Below are 23,165 nucleotides of genomic sequence, written 5' to 3'. Positions count from 1 at the left end.
ATAAATTTATATGAGATGTATTTGAAGCACTAGTAGTGTATTAAGAAAATCAAGGTCTAATACAGTCTATAACTCAACACATAATATAGATTTTTAATATCTATAAGTTCTATAATCTATTATGTAGATATGCATACATAAATTACATATTATATATAAATTTGATATAATCATTGTTGAGATTTATGTATCTAAGCATTCTTCATTTGGTATGCAAAACCTCGATCGTTGGGAATCAATAAAGGGATGTAATCACGAAGCCCGTCTTGTCTTGTTTTGATACCTTCCTTTGCGAAAAACTCCGGACCTAACTAACATAACCCCCCCACAAGAACTTTATATTTCAGTGCATATATGGGGATTTTTATTAAGATATACCATTTGAAGTTGATATCCCAAAATCAGAGTAGCCAAAACTCCTTTGCTCTGCCATAGCAACTACTATAGTTTTGGGCAGGACGGTTAGTTCTCGTAATAGTACATATGGAAACGGAGCACAGAGGAACAACCATCTAGATCATGCGCGGGGGAGAGGGGGAATTTCCTTGTGCGCTGGCGCTGATTTTTCTGGAAAACGAGGGGCTTTGGGATGGTGGCAAGCGAGGCTACCCGCCACCAGCCTACAGATGGCGAAAGGCATACAGATTGGATGCGGGTAGAAAATGAACATGCAAGGGAAGGGGATACGCAACGTTAGTAGGATCAAAGATGCGACGGTATCTGTCGATAAAGGAGGGGTAATGAGGATATTCCTCATCTGGCCCCGTATGTTGTACATGTACTGTACATACATATAAGAGAACCCTAATCCACGAGAAACAAAACGCGACGGAGACGGAGAACAACGACTGGACGACGGTCTTGGTTGACCCCCAGCATTAGCAACCCCGGCGCAAAACCTCAGCCAGTCACTGAAGCTGGTGACGCTGGAAGCAGAGAAGTAGGTAAGTAGTTGGGTGGTTGAAGTAGTCATCCAGGGGGGTTGTTGGCGTTGTTCTCTCTCCCGCGATGTGGCATACAGGGAAGAAAGTGCCTTGGGAGTCCCGAAGAGAAGTACATCCAATAGGTCATTAAATAACACCAATTGGTAGACCCCTGGACCAGCACACAATTGCAAAGTCAATTGCTGTTCCACCTACGCAATTACGTGCATCAAAACTCCTTTGTCGCGAAAGCCAGCAGGGTATCCGCGGGCGGCTGGAAAACTCTAAAATCCCACCTTCCCTTCCTCAGAGCGGAAGTAAAGACGACGGTACTCAGGGTAGTCGCTTGGAGATAATATATAAGATTGACTAGGACAATAGTCTAGAACGAGCAGGCTGAGGGGCATGGGCATATGTGAGCGCTATTACTGTCCTCGATGGGGAGGGTACTGAGGTTTGTCAAGATTACGCTGCGAATGCCAGTTTTATGCCGAAACGGTACGGTAGTTGAAGTCTTATATGCTCCCTGCATTCTCAACCAAGGAGGTAGCGTGGGATGTGGTACCTTGAGAGCTACAGAGAGAATGCAAGCGTCTAGCGATATCTGCATCATCAAAAATAATTAAATGAAATGAAAAATAAAAACGAAATGAAATTAAAGAAAGAAGGAAATGAAATGAAAATGAAAATGAAAATGAGGGGAAAAGAAGATTGACAAATGAATGAGAAGGGGCTTTTTTTCATGCGGGGAAAAGTGCTCCCTGACGTTGATGGCGAATTCAAACCTAAAGATTGGCTACTCAACGGTTCGTAGTTGCAACCATACATTCAAATGCTATCAACTTTGCAGACGGCTGGTGGGACAGGCGGGACGAAGTGCTGCGGGAGAGCAGAGCAGTTATCTATTCTTAGTGAACAAGCTGCAGCAGATTCGTGTCTTTCTACAATCTGCATGTTCCGGTGGGGTTTGCATCTCTTGATACTGGAGAAGCCCATTTCATTTCTGGTTGTCAGAGATGGGGATGGTACAAAGTGCACACTGGGGTGATGAATGGAATGCTGAAGGGCATGCAAAAATAGGACGAACGGAATCAAGGATCGCCATGCATGGACTATGAAGATATTCGGTGGATGGGTTGGCGGGGTAAGTTAACATGGATTCGGCGCGGGCAGCTGAGATCTATCTGAATATTGGGCCACGGAGGGGTTCATGTCTCTCTGGGCAGACATCGCGACGATCCAAGTTGCTCTCGATGTCGCGAACTCTCCCCGCGACGGTGGTGAGCTGAAAGCTGTGCGCCGTAAGGAGGTTGCAACCTTATCGGATTCTAGGCCCGGATGACTAACTCGCTTGGGGCTGACCTCCAGCGCCGCCAAGCCCGAAAAAAGTCTGCTCAACCTCAGACAACTCGCCCCAGCTCCTGTCCTCCTCCTATCCAACTACAACCTCCATCCTTCTTGATCCCACCTCAACGCTCAGACCAGCCCGCTCTGTGGCCGTATACCACCCAATATCCAGTTTTCCTGTTTCCACCTTCTGGCCGTGTGTGTGTTTGTGTGTCTCTTTCCCCTCGAGTTTTCCCTCTCCAGATCAGCGCTCAAGACAGTGTCTTCACTTCATTGAGGCCGTCAGCCAACAGCGATCCCCTCTCCCCTCTGCCTTACCTTCCAATCCAGCGACCCTGGAGTCACTGAACTCCTCTTCTTCAACCACAGTCAAGTTGGCGGGGCTCAACTACACCAACTTCTCCTTCATCCACCCTCTCCTGGGCCCGAAATTCCGGGTCTTCTCTGGGGGCGACACTCGGCCTCCATAACTAGTCTTTTTTGATCACATCAAGGACCCCTATCTATATATCTAATTATATATATATATATCTACATATATACATATTTACATAAAGCGCAACACGGAACAACCAAGCCCTATTGCCCGTGGGCTGGGCAGGAGGAAATTGGGGCTCCCGTACTTCTGTGTGGTTTCCGCCCCCCCCGCCCACCCGCCAGATCCATCTTCCAGTTGTGGCAGAGTCAACGCCCAGTGGGTCGCTTTCGGGCGTCTCACCCCCCAACAAACTCCACACGTCGTGTGAAAGTCATTTCGAGGAGAAAAAGAGGATAATCAACAAACCTGGCCTTTTCAATCGATATTCCCAGGGTGGTTCCACTCATTCGCCATGAGTGAGTCGCCAAGATCAGATAAGGGCGGGACCCGATTCAGCACTCCTGCCCCAGAGCTTGATGATCACCGCTTCCAGCCAGAGTCTCTCCCTAGGGCGGACACCGCCGCTGACAATGTGCTGAGCTGGCAGGACAAGTTGCTGCAGGCACGCCAAGCGCAAGAAGGTGGAAGTCCAATGCCACGCCGTGTTAATGATACGTTTCACCTCGAAGTGGGACCAATATCTAGGGACTTCGAGAATGCGATTGCCGACGATGAACTTAGTGCCAATGGTGACAGACGGCGCTCATCTGTGAACCCTATGGCGCCGGTTCGACCGAGCCTCCAGAGACCTAATCTCACCGTGCATGACCTCCCGACTCGGTCTCGAGCGTCATCGGCATCGGGTAAGTCCAGTTCGCCTCCAAATTCTGTCGAAGCATTTGCCGAGCCGCGTCGCCGTGAACGTGCGAATACTATGGAGAGTCATGCGCCGTTGGACTTGGATATCGTTCTCCAGAAGACCATGTCCACTGGCACCAATCAACGTCGCCCGACCTTCAGCAACACGAGCGCAATTGGCGTAGATACCGTGGATCCGAGAACTGGTCTCAACGACGATGCGGATGTGTGCTTCCCCACATACGATGAGAGCGGAAAAACGTCAATCATCGACTTCGAGGAGTTGGAGGAATTCGTGGCCCTTAGCAGAAGGAAAAGCCAGGCCGTGCCTCGCAAAGTTAGCATGACTGCGCAGAGAAAGCCATCTCGCACCTTTCACGATTTACGACCTAGGTCGGAGGCTAAGGATATCCCCAAAATTGTCATGCGACCGTCCACCCCTGCATCCGTGGTCGACACTGCCGGCAGTCTTGAAAAGCAAATCAGCCATACCGTGGATGAGAAAGAAGTTAAAAATCTTCATAATGAGAACGAGCGTAATCGCTTCAGCTTCTTTTCATCCGAGTACCAGAACACAGTCCACGCATGTGAACTGGGTGGCCTCGTGCTTGAAGGAGAGACTTTCCGTGACTTGTTCCAGCTAGGTCCTGATGGTGGCGTATGGTGGCTGGACATCCTTGACCCGACCAATGATGAAGTAGGAGCGATTTCGCGAGCTTTTTCCATCCATCCCTTGACTGCAGAGGATATCATGATGCAGGAAGCCCGTGAGAAGGTGGAATTGTTCAAGCAGTATTACTTTGTCTGTTTCCGGACTTTTTACCAGATCGATAAACTCAGTGATGACTTCCTGGAGCCAATCAATACGTATATGGTTGTTTTCCGCGAGGGTATCATCTCCTTCTCATACACCGAAAACCCCCATGCGGGCAATGTCCGAAAGAGAATTTCGAAGTTGCGCGACTATGTGTCTCTTAGCAGTGATTGGGTTTGCTACGCAATGATGTAAGTCACAAGTCCATCAGCCACCTTCCTGCTTAAAGGAGAAAATAGAAACACAAAGGAAACTGACAAGTTCTTACGCCAACAACAGCGATGACATCGTCGACAGCTTCGGTCCTGTCCTCCGCGATGTAGAGATCGAATCCGAAGTAATAGAAGACCAAGTTTTTATCGCGCGCGTCGAGGATTTCAACGTCTTCCTCCCCCAAATCGGCGGTCTTCGCAAAAAAGTCATGAGCCTCATGCGCCTCCTGGGCGGCAAAGCAGATGTCATCAAGGGATTCTCCAAGCGGTGCAACGAGCAGTACTCCGTCACGCCACGGGGGGACATCGGGCTCTACCTCGGCGACATCCAAGATCACGTCGTGACTATGATGTCCAACCTAGGCCACTTTGAGAAGATGCTCAGCCGCTCGCACACCAACTACCTCGCACAGCTGAGCGTGACGAACCTCATGTTAGGCAACCGGGTGAACAAAGTGCTCAGCAAGATTACGTTCCTGGCGACGATTTTGGTGCCTCTCAATTTGATCTGTGGGTTGTTTGGGATGAATGTTCCGGTCCCTGGACAGTCGGCGGAAGGGCTCGGGTGGTTCTTTGGCATTTTGGGAGTCATTGGGATGATTGTTATGGTTAGCTTGGTGATTGCGCGTCGCTATAAACTTCTATGACTTGTCCCCGTTCTCCCCTCGCCATCTCTCTCCCCCTCTCCGGCCCCCCCTTCACATACACATGCTTTTATTTTTTTCAATTGTCCAATGTAACCTATTTTTTCCCGCATATTATGTAAGGAAGAGTAGCAGCAATTTCCTAGGCTTTCCTTGTTCCGTTTCGCCTTCTTTGTTACTTAATTTCTTCCTTTCCTTCGTGTTCATTTAGTTATCTGTGGGTTACTTTTGATAAAGAAAAAGTTCATAACTATTAGTTGGTTTATGAAATACCAAAGAAAAAAAAAAGGAATATTGTCAGCAAAATATTAGATGTAGTATATACCTCATTTGCAACATGAGATAACTACTGTATATTCTCCGTGTTCAAGGAAACCCCATGTATTATCTATATCTCACATTTCCTTGAAGATGCATGCATTTCTTCAAATTTGTATTTCAGGTAAAGTACCTTTTGCATGATATAAATGCGACTAAATTTGAGAAGTTGCATTGTGATGGTGAAGGCATGATTGTCATGAATCTATATTGCTTTCCCTCTTACGAAGAGCGAAATATTTTCTGCATCCATATGTACCCAGGTATGAGTGTAGATATAAAAGAAGAATTCCTGCCTGTCTATGTACCGAGATGTCCTTATCTATACCTATGACAGTCACTGGAACGCCACACTAGTCCACGCGCCAAGCCCAACCAAAAAAGAGATAGAACAAACCCTTTCCATCCAGGGCTTTTTAAAATAAAGCATTCAAATGCTTCGGAGAATCATGCAATCTTCTGCTTCTTAAAATTAATCCCACCATTATTAAACCCCTTAGGCCGCTCCTCTCTAGAGCGCTTACGCTCCATATCCTCCTTCATGATGCGCTCAGTGGCCGTGAGTGGTTTTGAAGGTGCTTCTACCTTTTTCTTCTTTGTAGCTGCTGCAAGGGCATTCTTCTTGGACGCTGCAGCGAAGACGTTTTTGGGCTTTGAGGTTACGGTGCCCACCTTGAGGGAGGCTGATGATCGGTCGGATTGTGTGGCTGATGCTGTCATCGGTAATGTTGATTGGTTCGTTGTTGGCGGTGCGGGTGTTGTAGTTGATGGTTTTGAGGATGGAGATGAATTTTGAGCTGGGGATTGTTCGCCGTTCCTGTCGCCTGGTGTAGGAGCGGGCGCGGGCGCGGGCGCGGGCGTGAGTGCGGGTGAGGTTGTGTCCACTGGGGCTGGGGATGCAGAAGTGGATAAAGAGGAAGCAACTCCCTTAGATGACGCAAAGTTCAATTTTATCTTCTCCCCTTCAGTCGGCTGCCACTCTTTCGGTGCCGCATCCGTATCATCCTTCTGCGGAGGCTCCCTCCCTGCAATTTCCCTATCCCTCTGCGCCCGGCGCACCTGCTCCTCAATCATCCTCCGCTCCCTTTCCTCGTCGCCGCGATCCTGCATCTCCTTCTTCCTCAACGCATCTTGTCTCCTCAGCGCGTCAGGGCTATTATCAATCCACGAAATAAAAATTCCCTTCTCCCCCTCCTCAACCCTACAAATCCCCTCACGACCAAGGTATTTCGCAAATTCCGTCAGGCTCGGCCAGCGTGTGGCATTCATGTGTATGTGCTCTTTATTGGCGATGTATTCTTGGTAGAAGTGGTTGATATTGATGGCCTTCTCACCGTGGCTGGTGCGGAGCTGCTTGAGGAAGTCGGACAGGAACTCATTGGAATATTGCTGGATGTATTTGCGCGGGTCCTCGCCGACAAGCAGCATTTGGCGCACATGTGATTCTGACTGCGTGTGGCATTTGAAGCCGTTCTCGTCACGCATCTGCCGCTCGCAAACCTGGCAGTACCATCGCAGACGTTGGAGGCCTTTGGACTTGAGCTTGTTGCTCAGGTACTTTGTGCTGCCGACTTCTGCGCGAGGCATGGTGGGCTAGATGGTTTCTGTGCCTTCGGCCTCGTTCTATTTTATCTTTGGATCTCCTTTGAATATCTGGGGAGAAGGGCTTCCATAAATAAACATGTAGTCAGTCAAACTCACTAGAGTGGCGATGGCTTAGTCAGATGGATTTGGTAACGGAATTATGTTCATCCGGCAGCCGGCGACTTTTGATGCAGGAGGTTGTTTGAGAGAACCGTGTGTGGAAGAGCAATATATCTCCATATTTGAGTTGGCTTCTCCGTTGGCTTATGTTGTCCCCAAAGGCCAACAATCTGCAGGCTTCTAGCTGCTCAGCCGCTCGATATGCGACGAGGTGCATGTGCACAGGGCGGACGACTCACCTTGAATAGGCATCTGTTGCTGCATATTTCACATACAGGTCCTTAGGACCTAGCGCAATCGCTCTCAGAGCAGGTCTTTACGATCCTATCCAGGATGCCGTGTCTGAAACTCTCACCCTTACAATCGCGCTTCGCGGCCTCTCTAGCGGCCACCCTGTTCATCATCATCGTCCTCTATTTCGTTCTTTCGAACCCAAGTCTCGCATATGCTGTTGATGTCGACTCAATAATATCCAAAGACCATAACCATCCCCGATTGCAGGATATCGACTTACATCTGGGCCCTGATGGAGTAGCTCCAGAGACCATTGCGGCTCCGGACTCTGACCTTACCTCTGTTGGTACTGTTTCTGGTATCCAGCGACGAGCTCCGAATAATGCTGTTTCGTTAGGGAACAATGCTCCTGAGGAGGGAGAGGTTGATTTGGGGGCGACGCTTTATTTTTGGATTCCTGAGGACACTTTGGCTGGCCCAAAGTCGGGCCCTTCGCGGGGACTCCCTGGATTTAATGAGAAGGAGTTTCTAGATAATGGTTTAATGGAACGGACGGAGTTGAAGCGGCGGAATGATACGCTAGTTAAACAGGCGACAAGAGTGTATATATCTGCAACCACTTGCTTACAACCTGCATTCAATGCTACACCAGATTCGCGGAACACGGGGCCACCACAATTACAGCTCAAGGTTTCCCCATCCACGGATATTCAACAGCCAGATCCCGGAGCTCAAGTCTCAAATTTGCAAGTCATAGACTTTGATGGTGGTTACGCGAGCACCGTCCTCGATGCTGACGGGCCCATCTACATCTCAGTATCTGCGCCAACAGACAAAAGCTATTTCGGTTCATACAAATTTGAGATCGCAGCGTCCATTGACCGATTATTTCATGAAGCTGAATCTAACGTCCCTTATCTATTCTTCGTCGATAGTGATAGCGGATCTGCTTTGCTTCAGACCAAGGATGCAACCAACGCGAGCCCTGACGATGAAATTTACCAGCAGTGGATGAACCTTGATCCTCCACCTTTTACCATGTTTGCCCATGATACGAAGGATAAGTCGATTTTAGGCGTACAGAATTCCTATTGCGGACTGAAAGGCAATGCACAAATTCGCAAGGACGGCGATAATGTACAAGTCAGCATGACCAACAGGGGACAAAATCACAAACCAAAAGAACAGTTCTATATCCGAGGCCTAAATAGTAGTACATCCTATTACGGGTTTCTAGCAATGGAAGGCAACTCCACCGATTCTGGCAAAGGAGTTGTTGGCGGCGGCGGCAAAGTCTGGAGACCCACGAAATTTACCACCAAAGCAGGTACGCTGATTTAGCCCCTAGAAAATGGGATAGATGCGCGGGGTGTCCCCTGACATACCATCACAATATACTAACACTATATAACCAAAAACAGATAATAACTGTGCCATCTTACACAGCCTCGAATTCTGCTCCGAGGTCGCGTACGCCGTCCCATCCAATCCATCTATGTCCCTCGACGACCTCGCCAACTTCTACGACACCTATGCCGCAAACTTATACAAAAACTTCACGCGCTCCCTCGCCCAAATCCCCTGCAACGCCTCTGCAAAATCCCAATACTCTCTCGTCCGCAACTGCACAGACTGTGCAGCTGCCTACCAACAGTGGCTCTGTGCCGTCACCATCCCTCGCTGCGCCGATTATTCCAGTACCCTTCCCTTTCTTCGCCCGCGCAACACAGCGCAGCAGTTCCCAAACAACACCGTCATCGCCATCGACGACTCGCTGCGGCAGATGGTGCTCTCGAATTCATCCCGCAATCCGCTCATCGACGAGAAGATTAAACCGGGGCCCTATAAGGAGGTTCTACCGTGCCAAGATCTCTGTCACGAGCTTGTGCAAAGCTGTCCCGCTGCTCTGGGATTTTCGTGCCCTACCGGGAAGTGGTTGAATGAGTCCTACGGGATGAAAAGTCCCAATGGCGATATTACCTGTAGTTATTTTGGCGCGGCGTATTTCTTGAATGGGAGCAGTGGATTTGTAGGGGCAAGTTTCATGCTTGGGCTGGCTGGGCTTGTTGGGTTTTGGATGGTGTTTTGGATGGTGTAGATTTATCTTTTTGTCACTGTTTCTTCCCTTTTTAGCGGTCTATTTCAGCATTCATCGCTGATTTTGGTGTAAACGAAGCTTGTATTTTATTTTAATGCAAATAGAGAAGTGGCAGATATAAGATATAAATGGGTTGGATCAATATTAATGTTTATAATTCCTGGGCTTTCTATGACAAGATCTCTACTCCCGGTTTTTAGCTACTTGCTTGAAAACAGGAGTATTAATATTTCACCAGTGCAGTTGGCTATACTTGCTACCTTGGTCGCCATTTTTCATCTCCATTCATCGTGATCATTTTACGATTGCGCACAGAAATTGAGAGAACTGTTCTTCTCCAGGCCTAGGTCCATATGCATACGACTTTTATCTATACTACCGCCGCTCGTTTTATAAAACGATACGTTTGTACGTTAAGTCATAATAGCTATATAAAAATAAAATGGTATGATATGAAGATCGTACGAGAGAATATTTGGAAGCTTTCATCACATAAATCAATTAACAAGTTATATTCCAACGACGATAGCCATAGATGCATATCTTTTCATATAATTTCATAAGAGGGAGTCATGTAGGAAGGCTCTACCCCGTTGATAACCTAATATAAATACACCGCATAGATGTATAGAGCACAGTGCTAATTGATAACGATAACATGGTACATCAAACCTTTCCAAACCGATTCCCATCCAACCATCCCTGTACCACGAGGGGAAAAATGGTAAATAATTAGAGAAGAATAAAAAAATAAACAGTAGACTAAAACCAGCCCAGAAAAGGCCTAAAAAAAACCCCCATTCTACTTCCTCTTCGGCGTCCACATATCCTTCGACCCCTCCTCAGAAACCCCCCGGCGTCCCGGCGTACTCCCCACAGCCGCCCACAGCCTCTGTGCCGCCGGTGTCAGCGACGCTTTACTCAATCCCTTACCGCTAAGAACACCAGGCGTCCGACCACCTGACCCCGGTGTCTTCCCAAACGCAATCATCGGGCTACTGGGAAACTTTGGCACAGGAGTCCGGACATCTTTCCCTGAGCGCTCCGCGCGCTTAATAGTCGCAACACGCTCGACCATGCGGTGGTGCAGGAGTTCGCGACGACGATTTTCGCGGATGGTGAAAGGGTTTGGTGTTGCGGAGCTGGAGGTGTCGATGTTCATTTTTAGGAGGGAGAGGTGGTAGGCGGAGTTATCTTCGTCATCTGGAGGTTGTGGGGTTGGTTCGTCTTCATCTACGAATGCATAGCCATTCACTCGGGGTGTTTCGGCGCCTGTGTAGCCTGGTTCGGAACCAGTGGAATGCGGATGGCCGGCGATTGCATCGCGGATTGCGGAGAGGGAGGGAGATGGCGGGATGGTATTGCTATTATTTGCGCTCCCATCCGGTTGTGGCGGGGTGTGTTGGACGCGAGTATTGTTGTATATGACCTGTTTGGGACCGGCGCGAGATGTAGATTCTGCCTTTTGTGCAACGGTTTCGTGTGTGTCTTCGACAGAAGATGGGATAAACATGAGAGCGTTTTCAGGCTTAGAGGCCCAGGCATCCGGTTGGGCAGGGCGGGCATCTTGATCGGTTGTGATAAGTTGAACTCGTTTGTTATTTTTATTACTGACACCTTCGCTTTCCGAAACCGACGCTGAAGCAGAGAGCGAGAGGGAAGTAGAAGAGGGAGAAGAAGAAAGAGGAGGGGGAGGGAGCCTCTTCGTCCTCTCTGCCTCTCGCTTCCTGAAGGCGATCTGCCTAGGTGTCAAAATCTTATTTCCGTTCCACATCCACGCATACTTCTGTCTCTTCTTGACATTCTGTCTATCAAGCAACTTATTAAATGACTCGTTGTCTTCACTGGTATATTTCGACTGGAACATCGAAAGGCTCATATTCCGTACATCCACAATGGAGTCTCGACCAGCAGTGCTCCCGTCCTCACTTCTTGAATTTATCGAGGTCGTCGAACCTGCCACAGATAATGGTGTATCACCACCAGCCCACTTACTACCTCCTTTGGGCGTCGCACTCCCCGATCTCTCGAACCTCGTAGCGGTAGCGCTGGCACTCCTCTTTCCACCAGCATCGATCCGTGGTGTCATCACAGCCTCCAAATTCTTTCCCGCACGCTTGATCCACTCCTTATCGCGCGACTCCAAGGCGTCCAGGTATTCTCGCTGGGTTTGGGTCTCCAGCAGCCCAGGGAAGAAGTCACGGGCGATGATATGAGACAGAGCGTCGGTATATTCGTCTTCGTCAAGGACAGTGGCGGGACGTTTTATGCGTTTAGGTAGGGGCGGTGGGGCCATCATGAGAGCATCTGAAGCGGAGGACGGGCGCTTTATGAGGGACTGCGATTGTGGGCGGGAGGGAGAAAGGGAGGGAGAGGGAGAGGAGGTGGTCGTGACCGGGGTCGAGAAGGCCATGGTTGTTAGATTGCCGTTTGCTGGATTATATAGGGAGATATAAGGCAGAAAAGTGTAGTTGGAGGCAGGTAAAGAGAACTGCTACTAAGGAAAGAAATGGTTCATTGCAGTATGCATGCGTAGGACAGATAATAAAAGGTTATAACCACGAGCAGTTGAAGTTGAGCGATTCCTGTGACGTATTGTATGAGGACAATTTCTCAAGTTGAAAACGAGGTGGCAGAAGATCTTAATCACGTGATAATGAGGCTGAGAATAAGCTTCGTTCCCGAAAGTTTATTTCCAGTCTCCAGGTTCAAGATAGACTATGAAGTATTATTTTTACTATTCTTCTTTCTCTCAAATCTAGAATCATTGATGGAACTAAATGGGAAACGTATTTAAGATAGCAATTCTGAGAGCACCTTTCATATCTAAATATGGAATGGATAGAGTGTTCTAAGCTGTTGCGAAGGAATGGTCATTGGCCATCTCAGGGCCCTTGACTGCTTCTGCCGACATTATGACTAGCATCTACCCTTTAGGTAGCCCGTTCTCGCGATGATCATAACCCCTGCAATGGCCAACATCGAACGGCCATTATTTGAAGACCAAAATATTACCAGTTGCTCTTAACTCTTGATGCAATGAACAATCATCCCCCCTCTTTTTGTTTTTCGTCTTCTTTCCACCTTTTCCTTCCTTCCTTTTTAATTTTTTTTTGAAGAAATGATAATCAAGCTCATGGCGACCTGAACGGATATAACGAGGGATGAATGCCCCTTGAAACGTACAGATTTAGTTGGTCCATCGGCAACGGATAACATAAACCGTGTCTGGCTATGTCTTTCCGTGCCGTTCACACCCGGGCCAGGAGGCTATGGCAAATATTTCGAGATTGCAATCTGTACCGTGCTGTTAATCAGTACGTAATTTGCTTTCAAACATGGCATATCTGGGTAATGGGGGACACAATATTTATTGTACCCGACATACTTCAAGGTCAGCACTCGACCATCATTGGCTTATCTAACTCTCAACACCCCTTGTTTCAAGTCAACAGGCCAAAATTAAATACTGCGGGGAATCAGCGAAAGCAAGGCAGATGTTTGAAATTTGAAATCGGGCTGCTTTGAAAATGGGAGATGGAGCTGTTAACGAGAATTATGACCAGCTTTGCATTGGTGGAGTTTTAGTAAGCTGTTTCACAGGATTTCACGCTGGACCTTAAAATGAAATTGCAGCTGTCACAACGAAGTTCTATAATATTATCTGGAGGACCGATAGCCGCGAACCGGGGTAAAATGGGTGGATGTTTGAAGACCGCATATTCTCGTACTCCAGAATGAAACTTCTAGCGGTCAACTTTCGAAGGCCAGGCCATTTAAGCTGTCGTACATCTCTTAAATTAGCAAATGACTTGCACCATCCAACAGTAGATGCAGCAACCTGAAGTCGTCAATATCTGATTCACCTTACAGAATAGTTTGATTATGAACTCTTTTCCAAGAATATAGATACTTAGGATGTTTTGCCATCATCCTTTGTGATGCCCCGGTAAGCGCTTTCCCGTCTAATCAGGCCGCGTCTTCATTTATAGGGGTAAAACCCTCTGTCAATATTCCATCAGGGCCTTGTGTTTCTGAGCCAATAGGCTCCGGAACTATTCCTGCATCCGTGCCAGGTAGGGATGAATAATTATCTTGTTCGTACTAGCGATCTTTCAAGTTCTGTCATAGAACAGGCCATTGACGCAAGGTGAGAGCTTCGGCTGGTGACATTGCTGTCACATCCAGCAGCATGGCTCACTCGTGCTCTCGAGTATTTTCCTTCTATTAGTTAAAATATACATTCGCCATTCTATTTCGAAGGTTTGCAGGAGCGAGCTGCTGACGACATATCGAAAAATCCAATCTTTCAAATGTCGAACTGGGGAAATTTGGCACACCCCGGCTATGCAAGAAGCCATTATCCCTAGCAGTGGAAGAATAATCGTCTTCTGTAGCAAGGCTGTTTGACGAAAAACTTCTCAAACCAAATATCATGCAAGTTGTAATATTTTGCTTGCACTGCTCTAACTGCATATCAATTGGAAGCTTGCTCGTTGAGCCAAGTAAATATAAAGGGCTTCAGTAGCTTAATTAGTCAAATATCTCGGCTCAATCAAATATCAAGGGAGATAGATTCTCTGAGAACTGATGCGGCAGAGCCACATGTATTCACATCCAAGAGGTTCGAAGAAACAAATGCTGAGCGCGGCATGCAATCATCCACGATGCATATGCAATGCTGGCAGGCTGGCGTTGCGGTATGTACTTTCCCAGAGAGATCTATCAAATTCAAGGTCTGATTTCTATTCAGGTCGAAGAACTAGGCATAAATTCTGTTTCAGGACAAGTAGTACATGGTCATTCTATTTGTGGGAAATCTTAATGCTCGAAAGACGTGCTTCCATTTAAATGACGGGATACAGTATATAGGTTCTCAGGTCTCCCTGAATACACCTTTGAGCACTTTAGAAAGGAACCCATGAGCATCCAGCTTGTGGGTGTGATAGAATCATGGCATTGGGGGATACTGCAAGCAAGTTTGAAAGTTTTAGAAGTGTTTCTGCAGAAGAAAGTAACGAAATGTTTCTCTCACTCCCGTGTGGGATGTTTTAGTGGCAGACGGAGCAACAGGAAAGGAAATATGCAAAGGATCAGTTGCTTGACAGTCAGGTACACTAGAACCTCGACTCAGTGAAGAGTTGTTCGTAAAGTCAACCATCAATCAGGATGTTCATTCTGTTTGCGTGCATCTTTCAATCCACCTATTGATTGAAAAGACAAGCCCACCGCCCTCTATTCTTCTCCCCGCCAAACCCAAAATGGAGAGAATTGCACGTCCCTTTCGTGTCAAACGAAAATTGGCGGGTGACAATAACAATAATGTTCCCATTCGGGCTCCACGCTTTTGTGAATGAAGCCCGAGCTCCGAGTAATTTCCAAAGAGAATGCGAAGGCATATGCACAGCCCGAGAGCACAACGAATAGGTGTGATTCCCGAATCCGCACCATGTCGTTTGTACGACTTCACTTTGCCGTGAAAATAATGGAGCTTTTCTCCTTGAAGAAAATATATTTCCTTTTGCCAGGCTGATCAGAGAAATTCGTGGGTAGAACCTGTGGCTACCAACGTTTGCTCCTGGACGGCATCTCGAGGATCCGAGAAGTGGGCTGGATTCAAAAGTACTATGTAAAATATTCAGAAGTCTAAGAAATAGCCATCAAGAACAGCGTGGCCTTGCTGCGCCGAAATCTCGTAATCAAAGAAAATTCAAGAGGATAAGGAAAAAGAAAACGTAAAGAAAAGAAAAATGGCACCAAGGCAGAACAAAATAAGGTTTCCACCAAGAGATCTTGCCCCGAACAGAGCATGATCATGATCTATCAGCCACCATCACCACCATCGAAATGGTCCTCCAAATAATCATGACACTTAACGATTATTTAGAGTCTGGAGCCGCAAAACTCCCAAAATTCTCGTTCCTCGAGGATTCGCTGGTGGTAGGGACACTCGATCTCATCTCTGCCCATGCAACCAGATATCACATCGAGCTGTGCATAGGGCGAATGGCACGCACGCTTTTCTCCTCGCAAAAGGAGTATTCTGCTTATCTGGTTCAAGCACATTGCCTCCAAGACTTTGATCGTATCGCGATCTCAGCGGCGCAACCGTTAGACAACGATTTGCAGTACGATCTTCTTCATATTTGGGGAAAACGCCCCTCGCTGTCCCTGGAGCAGCCATCCCTTGATCCTAGCCTTTGATCCCGGCTGTCCGTCCCTCGTAAGCTGTCCCTTGAATCCTCGTTCGCGCGGATGTGTGGGGTTTTGTGTCCCTTCAGAGCGCTTGCATAAGGGTAAGCACCAACGCGTAAAGACACGGCAGAGCCAAACAGGGGTGATTGGGCGAGAGAGATCGTAACCCAGTCGGGTCACTTTTGGTTTGGATCCGGGGATTTTTCTTTTTCGTTTTTCCACTCCTCTCGTCCTGTATCATGGCCGAACGGACACGGTGTATGCAAAACGTAATGTCTTTTTTCATTTTCATTTTTTATTCGAAGACAAAAAAAAAAAATGAAAATGAAAATGCAATGAAAGTTGTGTATCATTATTTGTTAAGATTCTCAGGCAAAATTGTCTTGTCATCCGACGAATAGAAAACAAGCCTCAGTATTGAGCCGATTATTGAAGCATGAGAGCACGGGAATATAACTTCATTCTCCGAAAGAAAAAGAAAAATGAGAGAAGCCACCACCCCAGCAACGTGCCATAGGCTCATCACATTCGATCAGCCTAGCCAGCCCAAGCAGATTGAGTCCAACATGTCGATCTTCGTCTCAACTTTGACATTGAGCCGCCAGCCAGCTCGTATCGGCGGATCCAGTTCCTGAAGCCCAGAGCGACAGCGAAAGGAAAAAAGGTAGAAGCCCTTTTTTTTTATTGGGTTAATGGTTCCTTTCACACGCATGAGAGTCACATCACGTTGTTGACTCCAGTCTGACGTGATCGACATCGTGATGATACTTATTGATTCGTTGGTTTGCGGTTACTATATTTTTTTTTCTTTCTGAATTCCGCTCGCTGCGTTCCTTTCGAACTCCCGAAAAGAGAAGGAAAGAGCAAAAAGTGCCAGCTTGCGTAAATGTTTCAGTATCTACTGTTTTTCCTGGCATCGGGTTGTTTTTTGTTTACCGTATCCTTTCATTTTCATTTTCAGGTTGCGTGGTTTGAAACGTTATTGAAAAAAAAGAACACGGGAAAAAAACAATAGAAACCCTTAGTCAGCACATGGACAGTGTCTTGAGCAATTCAGACAACATAGAAATACGTTGTTTTTCACTTGTTGCAAAGAATAACCATATACACACGCACCTCCATTTTTGATCCTGTTTTGGAAGCCCTCACTATTTCCGGAACATGCTAAGCGGGGCGGAGAAAGAATGTTCGATGTTCCTGTGATGTCATGACCTGGCAGTGGATAGGGAAGAAGAGGATAAAGGGTGGAGTCGAGCCAGAGAAAGGTGTCCCGGCCGATTTCTATAGCAAACCCAGGAGAGAAGAGAATAATAGTATCCATGGAATTAAATTAATTGCTCGCTCTATCTTTCGCCGAGATACACCATATTAGATCTTGTGCGTGAAGTACCGAGATTCAATACCGCGTATCAAGCAACAACAGGCCGAACCGAGTTTCGACCTGTTCCCTCTTTCTGTAACCCATAAGTAATACCATCTGATAACCAGCCATTTCATGTCTTCAAAGGGGTTTCCGAGCAACCACAACATCAAGTTGTTCAAACTCTGCCTTGAAGGTTGGATGGAGAGGAAACCAGGAATTAGGAAAGAAAGGGAGGGAAAGAAGTAGAAATCCAGATCATACATAACTATACTCAAAAGAAAAATAAGAATAACTGAGCTAGATTTCTAACCTGCTGCTTTTACTTCTCTTATAAGTTCTCTTTGAATGAGTTCCCTCCGTGCGGTGCGTTCGGCAGCCCGCAATAATGAACAGCCATTTCGAAGCATTTCCAGAAACCTCATCCAGGACATACTTTTCGATATCCCCAGGGTTCATAACGTTTCATGTTTATCTTGATTTTTTTTTTCCACATTCTCGCTACTGCACACTTAATCTTAGTCTTCTTTGAACATTATTTAGGTTCAACCCACCTTCATCGTTGCTTCAAAATGTTGTATCTGCAAACTGCCGATCTACGGTACTTACGCAATAGGTAGGAGATGTGCTTGTTAAACATTTGCAGTTCCTAAACTTCGTGTACAACAAGAAAAGCTTACCAATGCCTGCATGTCGACACAATGACGACGACGAAATGCAAGTAAGCATTTTTGGGCCATGTAACCATTCCCCCCGCGGGGTTCCTGTTGGACATGGGATGTTCTCATTAACGAAAAGTCGAGCATGGGGTTTTCCTTTTGGAGGTGGATCAAAAAGGGGCTGGCTATCAATCTTAGAAACCATGTTCCCTGCGGGATCCAATATTACCTAATACATCCTGGAAGTTAGGGTTAGGGTTGAGCAAGGATAGAACTGCTACGGAGCATTTGAGATGTACGCAGTATATGTATCTGGACTGGGAATCCACGCCCATCTTTGTGGGAGATCTGGGGTTTTAGCAATATTGCCAGGATGGCGGGGAAAGCGGATGATGGAGTATTGTGTAGTTCAAGAGATCAGAGCGTGGCGTTGCTCTGTTATCTCATGTACATGTACATGTACTGTCCACGTATGTGCTGTTTCTATCTCTTTACAAAACTCTTTTTCTTTTCACTCTCTTCTCTGGCAATGCCATTGCATGGTTGGTTGCTGATCGGTATACTTCGTTCCCCACTGGCTGCTGAGGTGGGGGGTTTGAGGAGAACATGAGCCAATGGTAAACTGGGTTTTTGATATTTTTCTCTTATACTTTTTTATTGCTTCAGAGAAGTGCGCAACGTATATGCAGACCTGCAGCTTGTGGGATACGTGCAAGGTAAATGACAATCCAATGCCATCCGTTCTTCCAATCATAGAAAAAAAAAAAAGTATTCGAGCAAATTCCCACCCGCCGATGAACTTACATACAGTTTTTCCTTGGAGAGTTAAACTTGCACTAGGGTCAAGCGGGGAGTCGTGTGATTGCTGGAAATGATAATTTATCAAGAAATAAATATGCCCACAAACCTAGAACGACGAAAAAAAACACATAACTTTTTTAAAAAAAGGTCCTGACTTGGCAAGGGATTTCTATTTCTCATGCAACGTTATGCAGCAGGGAGCGGGGTTGGAGGAAGGGAGGGGTCAGGGTCAGGGTCAGGGTTGACCATGAGCATGGGCGAGCGAAGCCGGCCAGGCACGAGCCTCCTCCCCTTTTTCAATTATTTCTCGGATGCGTGCATACGTGCAAGGTATCCACGATACAAAATAATTGTTCAGGGTATGGAGACATTATGAAGATGCAGAGGGGTACAGTGTCTGCGGGAGGTTGCATATATCCTGTTAAACGTCCATCATCCATGGCTGCAACGGGCAACAATGGCCTTGAAAACGGATCCGGAACTAGTTTGTACGTGCTTGAGCCGAGCATGGGAGGAGGGGAAAAAGGAACTAGAAGAAGAAATTCATTCCTCCAGCAAGAAGCAATCGAACAAACGAATAGTTGGTTGGGATTCCAGGCATTATCTACGTATCTCCGCTCTTGATCGCATTCCAGAAAACGGCGACTTCATCGAGTTCCCCAGTACATCAGATAGCAGTGCGTCGATCGAATGCTTTCCACCGTCCTAAACTCAAGAAATCATGGCCAAGGAAAGCGTCCAACCTGTCGGAGAGATCTTGGGCGGTGCACAGACTTGCTGGCTAATGGGGGAAGTGATCGATACTACTTGGAAAATCTGCCCATCCCTTATTTTCTATATATACTGCGTATATAAAAAAAATCTGCGCCATTCAACGTCTCCTCTTGATATCGCCTCTCCCACTCCGGGAGACAGGGTACAGCACTTTTCCCTGTTCGCACCACCACTTAACCCCGCCGCGATTCAAGAAACCCACGAGGAGAATCACAAGTAGTTTTGTTAGAATAGAGAACAAGCCAAGAAGGATGCCAGGTACAGTACATCATACATCGCCTCAAGACCCATGCAAGCCCACGCAAGCCCAAGCTGGTTATCTAGAGTAATACACTACTAAAACCCAAGGAAGAGGGTTGCACGTCGGCCATGCCCTGACCTGCCTACCTGGGGTTAGACATCTGGTACATCCTCCGCCGAGATCACAACCTAGCTTATACTGCATATTCAAGGCCAGAGAGGAGACAGTTCTCAATCAAAGAAAGAAGCCTCCTCCTCCCCTGCTAAGCTGTTGGTTACTTCTGCGTTAATGCAAAAACTATTGATTTTATCATCCACGAAAGGGTCAAAAAAAGAAAAGAAAACGGGAAAGCGAACCACCACGGCCGGGAGTGTCTTCTTTCTTTCATCTTTCTTTTCGGATATAAAATCGTTGACCCTCAGCATCATGAAATGATCGGCAGCCGATCAGGAACAAAAGGGCCGAAGTGAAGTGTAAGTAAAGTTTCGACCAGCGACGATCGGTCATCCTCTGGGATTTCTTCCGCAGCCGATCGCTGGAGTCGCACTGGGCCGTTGCAAGAGGGGGGATTTGTTGTTGGTTGTTCCTGTTGGAAGAGAGGGAAGTTTCTAGGAGATTCGGAAGCTGGCTCTGCATTCTTTTGTTTTAGCGAATTTTAGTTCAAGCCGCTAAGCCAAAGAATGCCGCGCTGGGCTGGGCTCTCCTGGCAAGTTTCGAAACTTTCAGACAGCCGTTGGAATTTCCTTCTGTGGCTGGCCTAGGGTTGGCCCATTGGAGAGCCTTTGATTGCTGGGGAAAGCGAGCTAAGATGAGAAATCGTTTCTTGGTGGTGTTTGGTTGGCTTTTCGGCTTGTTTTAGCAGGTTTTGCTTTTCCATCGGTTCGTTTTAGGAACGTTAGCATGCATTGTTAGTGGAGTTGGTGCTGAGGAGCAAAAAATAACTGCGTCTGGAGCGTCAATTGCTGCTCACAGTTCTGAATTTTGGATTGACAAATTAACTGTGTTTTTTGCGAAATCTTGTTGGATTTTTTTCGATCCCAATTTGATGCGGTGCTATGGAGAGAAGAAAACTGTATTTTTCCTTCTTCGGAGCAGAGCAGAGCAGAGCAGAGCAGAATTACCGACAGACTCCGTGCTCTGTGCAATGAAACATGGTCAAGATTGGGTCAAGCTAAGCTTCAAATCCGCGTCGTAAATCCGAAAAATCAGTTTCTCCGGGTCGCGCAGCGGGTGAGTTGACTCTCGCCAACAAAGTGCTCGAAGCTTGAAAATCCATCGCGTTGTTTTCCATGGCTTTTCCATCATCGCTGCTTGGCTCCCATGCGCCAAAGTTTAAAAAAAAACAATCGATCCTCGTTCGCAGCAAGTAGCAGCAACCAGCAACCAGCAACCAGCAATCACCAGCAAGCAGCAGCTTGCTTTTTAACTCTATCTGCGAGTCTGCGACCCATTGGGTCCCAAATGGCCCGCGCACTGCAGCCAGCAGGGCACGTCAAGCTTGTCAAGCAAGACCCAACCAAGCCCACCCACGGAGGGGCCACGGCTTCAGCTACCTCGAACTGTGCAGTGACGCAGCAGGTCGTTCCACAGCTCCGCAAGGAGTATATCTACTTTCCTACATGAACCGACGTACTAACCAGGTAAGTTAAAGCAGAGAAGGGAAAAACGACGAACGAGGGAAAAGGAAAACTACCCAGTAGTAGGCGAACGACGGCAGTACATTGCGTCCGTCCATCCTTCAAAAGAATTTTTTTTTTTTTTTGTTTCAATTGACAATACTCCCTTCGTTTTCTTTTTCTTCACACACAAGTTCAAATTCAAAAAAGTTTCAACAACCGAGGACCCCAAGCTTATCTCCCCATCGTTTCACTATCGTCAATCATCCACAACCCAGGAGGAGGGGAGTGGGGATGTCGATGTCTGTCTTGTGTTTGGGTGAGAGAAGTCTCGTCCCTCTCCCCTCCCCTCATCGCGGCTAGGCTAGTTGAAACCTGGGCGTCAGCACCACAGGCACCGCAGACACAGGAAGCAACCTCCACCCCCTCCCAAAGGTCTCAGCCCCAGGTACCATCGGGCCATTTTTGACCACCATGGATGAACTTCCCCCAATACAGTAGCTACATCGTTGGCTGGCACGATTTTCAACGCTGCGGAATTCAAGGGAAAATCAGGAGGAGTGGGATAGTTGCTGGAGGAAATTGAAGTGGCAGAAACCAGGGCGTTTTTCTTTTTTGTTTTTGTTTTTGTTTCCTTTCTCCGTTGTCGATCAGGGGGATTTGTGGAAAAGCACAGTCTACGTCTAACTTATAATATGTCTCCCCCCACACCATTTTCTGTCTTCTGCAGAAAGGATCAGGGAGGAAGACGAGTTATTGGCTTAGTTATTGGTTTACTGATTTATGGATTCGTTTTGTCACAAGATTTCTTGCCGTCCCTAAGCGGGAGCGGAATGGGTTTTTTTTTGGGAAGGTAGATCGGGATAGATGATGGACAATTCTTCGTTTTTCCATTTTTAGCTTTTTGGGTGGGCGGGTCGGGTTCGGCAGTTTTCGTAGACGAGTTTTCAGAAGAGACATGGAAGGGAAAGGAGAGATATAAAAAAAGAAAAGAAAGGAAAAGAAATACACTGCACAAAAACCAGCTGAAAGGGAAAATGTCAAGAGGAAAAACAAAAGCTCCTTTCTTATTTCTTTTTTCCTTTTCCTTTCCCTGAGGAGTGTGGCTGAAGCTGGGAGGATTTTTCAGATCTGCTGCTGCTGCTTTCTGCAGCTCCAAACATCATCATGCTTCTTCTGCTGTTCCTCTTTTTCTTTGAATATTAGTTTATTTAACCATTTGGCCAATTCCAGACATGTAGAAGCACCGAAGCAGCTAATTGATTAGGGAAGTGGAGAACAAAAAGTATAGTCAGTTTGAATGAATGAATGAATGAATGAAGATGTGTGAAGATATGTTACAATTCTCCACCCTTCCCTCTCCCCCGGTACGTATGTACTGTATGTACTGTAAATCGTAGCCATATAGATACCGACAGATCGGCCGTGAGAGATCAAGAGATGCACGCTCTCTCGCCTCCTGTGTAACGCTGGAGGTCTTGGGACAGACATACTTCTACTACACTACACATAACACCCTCGCCGTCTCATTATCGCTGGTTGATCGTAAACGCACCGTGGGCCGATATGACGAGGGTCGCGGGTGGAGTCGTAGGAGTCTGATGGAAGTTTGGAAGCTTGGAAGCTTGGTATGGATGGCGTGATCTGCCGAAGCATGGATGAAGAACGGATGGAAGAGCAGAACAGACATGGAAATCCTGTTGGTTTCCTCGCATCTTGGCTTGTGTTTGGTAATTGATTGAGCTGGTTCCTGGTTCCTGGTTTGTGTTGTATTAGAGTTTACCGGAGAGATACGCGACGGTTTTACCAAGCAAGCTTCCTTTTTTTGCAATGGCCAGTTTTGTGTATTGTTAGGGGGTTTGGTTCTAGTGTGTTTTGAGCTCAATAGCTAGGAGGATAGAGAGATATCAACAGATATGACGATGCATTGCGATTGGGACCGTCGGGAATATGCATGCATGGCTGCTGTAGAATATTTCCCATGAGAGACCCGAGCTGTGTAACCCGAC

General features: G+C 47.0%; 7 protein-coding genes across 7 annotated transcripts; 5 read left to right on the top strand and 2 right to left on the bottom strand.

Annotated features, from left to right (window-relative positions):
* Positions 1-662: 662 nt before the first annotated feature.
* Positions 663-1,296, top strand: HCBG_02142 (uncharacterized protein; the record flags this gene model as incomplete). Its single annotated transcript, XM_045429191.1, has 3 exons — positions 663-765; positions 883-940; positions 1,092-1,296. 3 exons carry the CDS (start codon positions 663-665, stop codon positions 1,294-1,296), a joined length of 366 nt encoding a protein of 121 aa, XP_045290977.1.
* An 837-nt stretch (positions 1,297-2,133) lies between these two features.
* On the top strand, positions 2,134-2,740 carry HCBG_02141 (uncharacterized protein; the record flags this gene model as incomplete). The annotated part of the gene is made up of 3 exons (XM_045429190.1): positions 2,134-2,224; positions 2,292-2,468; positions 2,640-2,740. The coding sequence occupies 3 exons, from the start codon at positions 2,134-2,136 to the stop codon at positions 2,738-2,740; spliced, it is 369 nt and encodes a 122-aa protein (XP_045290976.1).
* A 291-nt stretch (positions 2,741-3,031) lies between these two features.
* Positions 3,032-5,559, top strand: HCBG_02140 (magnesium transporter ALR1; the record flags this gene model as incomplete). The annotated part of the gene is made up of 2 exons (XM_045429189.1): positions 3,032-4,491; positions 4,580-5,559. The coding sequence occupies 2 exons, from the start codon at positions 3,101-3,103 to the stop codon at positions 5,157-5,159; spliced, it is 1,971 nt and encodes a 656-aa protein (XP_045290975.1).
* Positions 5,560-5,921: 362 nt separating this feature from the next.
* HCBG_02139 (uncharacterized protein) lies at positions 5,922-7,079 on the bottom strand (the record flags this gene model as incomplete). Its single annotated transcript, XM_045429188.1, has 1 exon — positions 5,922-7,079. One exon carries the CDS (start codon positions 7,059-7,061, stop codon positions 5,922-5,924), a length of 1,140 nt encoding a protein of 379 aa, XP_045290974.1.
* Positions 7,080-7,511: 432 nt separating this feature from the next.
* Positions 7,512-9,510, top strand: HCBG_02138 (calcium channel subunit Mid1; the record flags this gene model as incomplete). The annotated part of the gene is made up of 2 exons (XM_045429187.1): positions 7,512-8,739; positions 8,834-9,510. 2 exons carry the CDS (start codon positions 7,512-7,514, stop codon positions 9,508-9,510), a joined length of 1,905 nt encoding a protein of 634 aa, XP_045290973.1.
* A 553-nt stretch (positions 9,511-10,063) lies between these two features.
* HCBG_02137 (uncharacterized protein) lies at positions 10,064-11,923 on the bottom strand (the record flags this gene model as incomplete). Its single annotated transcript, XM_045429186.1, has 2 exons — positions 10,064-11,466; positions 11,506-11,923. 2 exons carry the CDS (start codon positions 11,921-11,923, stop codon positions 10,313-10,315), a joined length of 1,572 nt encoding a protein of 523 aa, XP_045290972.1.
* A 1,117-nt stretch (positions 11,924-13,040) lies between these two features.
* On the top strand, positions 13,041-15,714 carry HCBG_02136 (uncharacterized protein; the record flags this gene model as incomplete). The annotated part of the gene is made up of 6 exons (XM_045429185.1): positions 13,041-13,086; positions 13,503-13,586; positions 13,999-14,210; positions 14,566-14,622; positions 15,064-15,205; positions 15,398-15,714. The coding sequence occupies 6 exons, from the start codon at positions 13,041-13,043 to the stop codon at positions 15,712-15,714; spliced, it is 858 nt and encodes a 285-aa protein (XP_045290971.1).
* Between the last annotated feature and the right edge of the window lie 7,451 nt (positions 15,715-23,165).

Source organism: Histoplasma capsulatum (genome assembly GCF_000150115.1).
Source record: "Histoplasma capsulatum G186AR genomic scaffold supercont2.2, whole genome shotgun sequence".
NCBI lineage: Eukaryota > Fungi > Ascomycota > Eurotiomycetes > Onygenales > Ajellomycetaceae > Histoplasma > Histoplasma capsulatum.
Note: the sequence above shows the minus strand (reverse complement) of the source record. Positions and strands in the feature narration are given on the sequence as shown.